Genomic DNA, 7,595 nt, shown 5'->3' on the forward strand with positions numbered 1-7,595 from the left:
TTTTTTGTGATGAAATTTATCAATGTGACAGGATTATTTAAAATACTATAAAGTAATCAGTAAATAGAGTGTAAAGAAATTAGCTAATAAAATACAGCAGGGGGCGGTAATGCACCAATTACGGACGCCAACCGCCATTAAAGCCCAATGAAGAAGAAGAAGGACTTCCGGTTTTCTATTATTATTGTAGTGTATACAGAACGCATGGCTGCAGAACTCTGGAACTCGGTGAAGGTCCCCTTTCCCAGTGCCGTTTCTAGTGTCCGTATACATTTCCGCTCAACCACAGGTATGTTTCATGCACTGCCGTAAATAAGCTCCATGTTGGCTCGTGATGTTTGGAGAAAATCTGTGTGTGTGTTGCCCACGTGTTAAATTGTATTCTCTAAAAAGTTAAGATTTTGTTTATCGCAAGTTCAGTTTAAGATTTTATCTAAAAGTGTTGCTTTTGTGACTTCAGATAAAAACATCAAAACGTTGTTGGTGGAAAACGAGAAAGTTCTCAAGCTGATTGGGAGTGAGATTCTTCAGACGGAGATACCTTCAGACGGAGATACGAGTCCTCTACGAGCTGCTGTTCGTTCTCAATAACAGTTTTAGAGGCAACAAGACGTACAAGGGCTTACAGCAGGTACGTACTGTGTGCTAGATGAAGAGAACCGGCATTTATTTACGTGTGTAAAAGCATGTAACAGGCTCATGTGTCTCAGGTGGAACAATGCATAAACAGACTGAAGAAGATGAATCTCTATGTTGCTCTTCAGGAGCTGAGAGAACTGTGTCCCAATAGAATTCAAAGGTAAGTGGAAAGGTTGGCATGTGAAATGTATTTTTTTTTTGGCACTTATAAGCCATCAACAAACATGCAAAGGTGACTATGATTAATTGCATGAAGGTAAACCAAACGAAACACTGGTGATTGATCATGCTACTTATAGAGAGCATAGAAAATAACTATAGCATTTCAAATGAACTCAAGCATCCCTGTTCCATATCAGGGATGTGTTCATCTTAGGGTTGTATACTATTTAAGGGTTTTGTATACAACTCAAAGATGAACACACACTTTCTTAAAAGCTCCTTTTATAATAACAAATATAGAAGACGTAGTTTTCATACAGAAAAATGCAGGGGAAAGTATAGTTAGTTATGGATATCGTGTTTGGGACTTAGTAGTAGAAGTGGTTGTCTCTTAAACAGAAGGAGTTTGAGGGTTTCATCCCCAGCTCCTGCAGCCACGTGCCGAAGTGTCATTGGGCAGGACACTAAATCCTGAGTTGCTCCCATTGCTGCATCAGCGATGTGAATGCTATACAACCAAGCCAATTGAACATTTCTCTACTACAGAGGCACTGTTGTGATCTTCATATTTGATATAATGAAATGTGTTTCTGAGTTTAGAAAACTTGGCATCAAAGTTGGTGAGTGTGAAGTTCCCAGTCAACCCATGCTGGAGTGGCTCTGCCTCAAAGTGCTAGGAGCTGCCAAGCTGATGAGTTGCACATTGAACCGCTGCAGCAGAGCTTTCTCGTATCCTTTTTCAGAAACACAAACTGTTAGATGACACAAATTCAACACATTCACTTTAAAACATTGGTGTCCATGTGTGGTCCTTAAGAAATATACCCTCCAGACTCTCAAAACAGCAGATGAAATGGGAGGAGTTTGTGCTCTTGAATGTTGTGATAACCAGCATGCTGAGTCGTCTCTGGTGAGTACTCTTCCATATTGCTACATCAAAACAAGCAAACGTAAACAGGATTAAAACTTCAAATAGTCAAAGTAAACCTCTCGTGCTGATACCCTCAAGTTGCAATATTCACAGAAATCTGCATTTGAAATAGTTTAATTGGTGTTTCTCTCGAAATAGCTTCTGCAGGATAAATCTGTCTGTTTTCTGCCTGAACAGGGTGATTTTCCGAGGGGTCCTGTGTTGCCTGTCTGCTGTCTATCAGCAGCTCCTGGAGCTCCTGAAAGAAGTAGCCAAAGCTCAGCCAATGCCCTTCCTCACTGACTTCTCACTGCCTGTCGATCTGGCTCTGTTCCTGGGTTCTTCGGATGCCTTTTTATTGACTAAGCGGTCGGCACATGATGCCAAAGTCAAAAAGCAGAAGAAGAAGATGCCTTCTGTTTTAGCCAATAGCCAGGGACAGACAAAGAAGGTTAAAGAAGACTTGGGCGTGGCTGTTGAAAGAGGTATGGATCTGTTTAATTGTTTTAGATTTTGTACAAAGCTTGTAACATAAGATAGGTAGTGTGACACACAAATTGAATTCATATTCTAGATTTTAAAAAACAAAACTCTTGTTTAGATTGAATGATCATTCAGTCCATCATTCAGGGGATTTTCCTATATACTAATAAATTCTTCACTGACATCTTGAGCCCCGTTTTGACCGGAGGAACTAACCCCCAGAACTATGGTCTTTTTGAGGAACTATGTGTGTTTCCACCAGATCTGCCAGGGTAGAGGTGTAGCCCTAAGAAAGACCCTGCTAAGGGTTATGTACGTTCAAAAGGTCCAGGGACTTTTGACATCAGGGCCTGCAGTCCCTGCAGTGCTGAATGGCTTTGATTGGTCAGTCACATCCGGGTGTTAGATCATAGACTGTTCTTAAAAGACAGCACCCTACCTTTATTTATAAACAAAGTTTGACTGTTACAATAATAAAAAGGTATAAAACACATCATTACAAATTAAATTTAGTATGACTTTAAGAACAAATTAAACTCAAAAAGCAAACAGAAGAGTCAGGGGTTTAATCTGGATTTAAACCTTTTTCATTTAGTTTAATCTGTTAAACTTGTTTAGTTTTTATTTAATTGTATCAACTCAGTCATGGAGATAAAACGACTTGGTTTAACTAATAGAGAAAGAATCTATATTTATGTTTACATTTTTTCTATAAAATATTGAGGGACTTGTGTACTTTTATTCTCCATTTAAAAAACAAAACACAATAACATCTTTAATCTCGAAAATGTATTCTGGTTTTGGTGACTAAAAATCTTTTTCAAAATGGTCCCTACATAGATCTTGTGCATTCACAATAAAAGTCAGATGTTTGAAATTTGAATTGTCATAATCACCAAAAATACTTGCATGTGTGTTCTAATTGGTAACTTGCCAAACAGCAGTTGTTTAGTTGGTGTAATGCTGGTGCTCAAGGCCAACATCTACTGCATCAATGGATTACTAATTCTTCCTTTAACTGATTTGGAAAAGAACTCTGCATTTTCTCACTAAATCGTTTTGCTGCAATATCATTTTGTGTTTCAGGTGCAGCTCTCGACACTGACATGAAGTCTTTTCTCAAGATTTATAGTAACTACACGAAGGTACGTGAGAACCAAGTAAAATACTCATAGAGTCAGTTACTATTTGTAGATTAAGTGTTGCTGTCAAATCATGGTATCTTTTGATCCAATCACGTTGTTTCTGCAGGGCAAGTCCTCTCGACAAAAAACGCAAAACACTGAAAGCATACAGAAGTTCAAGGAACAGGTGAGAGGAGCGACCACCTTCACAGACATGGAGAAGTGTCTCAAAGAAATGATGCAGTGGTGTAAATCCCAAAGGATGAAGAAGGAAAAATGCCGCTTAAGGTTCCTGAATTTAAAATGCAAAAGGATGAAATGCCTCGAAGCTGCAGGCTACAAGTAAGTACAACGCTACAGCTCATATAGTCAGTGGCTCCTTTGTTAGAAGCAGCTGTGCATTCAGTACAGTAATTCTGAATTTCCTCAGCAACTTTTCATCAGTATACAATGTGTGACGTATGTCACTCATCCAAGCTCGTTGGCTCGTTGTCGCAAGAGCAATCCCCTCTTGGACTGACTGTAGCATTCCTAATATGGTAAAAGGGGCGGGACCTATCTGGACACTTCTTTCGAACATTAGCGATTGTGAAAGTATTTTAGTATGCACATAAAATAGATATGTGAACCACAAAAAGGGTATAATATGGGACCTTTAAACGACCCATTGTATGCTCCTGTTGAAACAAAGCTCCTCAATAAGTGTCTGAAGCTGCTTGCAAAAAACTCAGGCTGTTTCTGTGGCCATAGCTTTTAGACGGATAGATAGATAGATAGATAGATAGATAGATAGATAGATAGATAGATAGATAGATAGATAGATACTTTATTGATCCCGAGGGAAATTCAAGTGCAAGTAATGCAAGTAAGCTGTGTGTGTGACTGGAGTCCATGTTTTCACCAAGCGGCCCGGTATCGATTAGTACAGTTTGGATCGGTAAAGACTGACCTGTTTACGTTTCCACAGCCAACCGTGACCTATTTGGTAGGCGGCAGCTACGTAATAGCGTGACACAGTGCACCCTGCTAATAAATTCAACAAAGAAAAATGTGACAGAGTAAACAAAGATCAACGATGGAAGACATCCAACAAATCCTCTACTGTCAGTGGCATATGGCTCTTTATAATAAAACTCAATCAAACTTTGTTTCAAAGAAGGCTGTGTGCCGTTTGGAGAAATACAGACTAATAAACAATCGACCATGTGGTTAAACACGACGGGGTTGTGTTTGCAGCTGTTTGACTGGAAGTGACGATTCTTTCGACAAATTAACAGACTGCAGTGTTTAGCTCCACCATTTCGGGTCGGATCGATATACTTGGCAACCCAACAGAAGGGTACCAAAAAGTACAACGGTATGGGTGGCTAATTTGGGAATCTGCCAGCTTTTTGTCAAGGGAAACTCCTCAAGATGCATGCTGTACCAAGATAAACCAAACTGAACCGCTTGGTGGAAACGGGGCTAAGCTCCTCTAGAGGGACTTTGGCTTTCTTGCACCTTGCCCAATTATTTACCATGAAAAGGGAGAATCAGAGGACATAACAAACACCGAGCTGTGGAAGTGTCCCCCACCTTGGGGAAGGGTTTCTTCCTATTTCTGATCATTGCGGTGAAAATCCTAAAACGCCATTTTGAGCCCATATTTTACCATTCTGAAAAGTATTGCAGGCGAAAGACAGGATGGACTTAATTCACAGTTTGTCGACAGGCAAGATTGTTGGTTTGTGCAAAATGTGACCGTTAAAGGTCAGCTGAACATCTTAAGGAACACATTTCATTATAACAAACGACAATTTTTACATCCCAGCAGCTGGTTGTGTTTGTTGATGTGGTTGGGCTCAACAGCTCTTTCTGTGTTATTATGTGTATTCTCTAAAGTTTCTATTTGAAAACCTTGATGTGCAATGATCTGCTGTGAATGAAAGTTTCAACCATCCTCATCCCTAGTGTCCAGAAAAGGTTCAAGACCTTCAGAAAGGAAGCTTGCTGGGCCTTCACACCTCAAGCGTCACTACCAAAGTGCCGTCGTTCGTCTGCTGAAATGTGGAGAAGCCCTCGTCTGAGGACTCGCTTTCATTTCCTAAGGAGTCGATTGAAGTTTGCAGCTGTAAGAACATGTATGAAAACAAAATGGACAAAGGGGAAAGAAAAAAGGACTGAGTCTGGACTTTCAGGGGACAATCAAGGGAGCGTGAAAACATATGAGCAGATATCTCATACCAAGGAACTTGAGCAAAATGATGACATAGATGATATATTTGCCTCTGTTGGGTTATGAGACTTTTGAATTTGCCACATTCAAAGAAATAAATCCTTTTAGCTGCTTAAGTCGTTATACTAATCATTTATTTGAAATGCAAATGTTTAGAACAAATATGACCGATGTATTTTTTGGGGGTTAAAAACAAATAAACTGGACAAAGATGGATTAAGGTTTGTAGTTATTTAACAGTTAATGAAGGTTTCATGAGTGTAATCGTGTTAGAAATGATCAACTTGGATAAGTTTAAAGATGAGGATCAGTATAACAACATCATTTCTTACAATGGAACACAAAAATGTTAATATCAAGATCAACCTAAATTAAATGTGCTCAGTGCTACATACTGTATCTTCCAGAAGTTTAGGTAGTTCTAGTTGATGAGAGATTAAGAAACTGAATGCCTCTGTCTTCATCTGCTGGGGTAGAATGAATCCACTTCATAATTAGTTCCAGGCTGTTGATTGTTGTCAGAGAATATAGAATGAGTCAGCACAACAGTCAGTTGCAAAATGTTCAATACATAAGTAAATATTTTCCCTCTCACTGAGATAAGTAATGATCTCACATCAGCCCTTTAGCTTTAATCGTAAACATGACTGAACATTTGTTATTTCTGTGCTCTCTGCGTTTCATCTGCTCCATTAATTGTTGGTTCCCCTGCAGTGATGGAAAAGAGCAGAGGAAAAAACATCAATTATTTGCAGGCTGCATACATACAAGTCAGACCTTTTTTTTTCACCTCCATGAATTTAGCATCAGTGTGCTAAATGTGATCAAAATCCAAAGTTTCTTGATGAGCTTAGATGGGGGTTTCCATGTCAGTAAAAAGTTGGTCCACGGCCATGCAATAACATTGATGTAAGAATAACTTATTAAAACCATTATGCTGTTATATTGCATGGCTGTAATTTGGAGATTAGGTGTTTATGTCATGAACATTCATCAGCAGTTGTATTAACTTACCTATTGATCTTTAACCTTAACCATAAGTGATAAACTGCTGGAATGTTTAGAGGGAGACAGACCATTGCCACTATTACAATGTTTAATGTTGAAATATTGCATTCTGTAATGACAGCAAATCTTACAAACAAAAGTAATGTGGAGCATAAAAAAACAATAGTCACAAAAAACTGTTGAATTGTCTCACCTTTGCTGCTGTACGCTTAAGAGACTGCATCCTTATCTTGCAGTCTGTTGCCTGGTACTCTCTGGTCACTTCCTTAAAAGGTATTTGATAACAAAAAATATCAGGAGCATACAAAGTGTGGTTCCACAATGTCAAGTCCATTGATATAACTGTGGATCGTTTGTTTGAATGTATGGTTCTGTAGGGATTCTGCACAAGTTCTGGCCTATAGGCATTAGACCTTGAAAGGATAAAGAACTTTATGAAAACAAATCTGAACATGCACTATTTCATTCTTAAATATAGACCTGCTCACAACCAAAAGAGGAAAACAACAGCACACAACATTGTATTGTATGGCATTACCTGTATAAATAAATGATTACCATCATTTATATTTAGAGTTCAAATCAATCACAATGTACACTCAGACAAAAGAAGGAAACAACTGGTTTCGTCAGGTTCATTAACCATTTACCAAACTCTTCCCATGGGGTAAAACAAGTGGAACACGCTCACAATAAAAAAGTACTATTGATTATAGTTGGGCATTTTGAATTATTAGAAACAAAATGTGTGACCTTTACTGGCAGATAATAAAATCGTGTACTTATTTTCAATTAATAATAATGTGACACATTTTGCAATATTGTATTGCATTCATTTGTAATTTACAGGGAACCTCTGCCTTGGCCTACAGGGGGAAATCACTGAATAACTGCGGAGCTGTGACTGCTTGAAGAGTCGTTTATATGATGATTATTTTCCCCTTAACTATGTGGAAATTCTGCTTTTGCATTTTTTCAATACTATTTGTCAATGTCTTTGGTTAAAATCATGACATCAGAGCAAACGAGCGATGATGACATCACATCCTGTCCG

General features: G+C 38.6%; 1 protein-coding gene across 1 annotated transcript; it reads left to right on the forward strand.

Annotated features, from left to right (window-relative positions):
- The first annotated feature begins 129 nt into the window (after nt 1-129).
- On the forward strand, nt 130-5,749 carry rmp64 (ribonuclease MRP subunit p64). The gene is given in 10 exon segments (XM_079357170.1): nt 130-289; nt 461-540; nt 542-631; nt 711-799; nt 1,402-1,530; nt 1,634-1,711; nt 1,910-2,196; nt 3,281-3,339; nt 3,446-3,660; nt 5,269-5,749. Coding segments are annotated over 10 exon segments (1,500 nt in total). The 5' UTR covers nt 130-147; the 3' UTR covers nt 5,600-5,749.
- Nucleotides 5,750-7,595: the final 1,846 nt, after the last annotated feature.

The sequence above is a fragment of the Symphodus melops genome (genome assembly GCF_947650265.1).
Source record: "Symphodus melops genome assembly, chromosome: 12".
Taxonomy (NCBI): domain Eukaryota; kingdom Metazoa; phylum Chordata; class Actinopteri; order Labriformes; family Labridae; genus Symphodus; species Symphodus melops.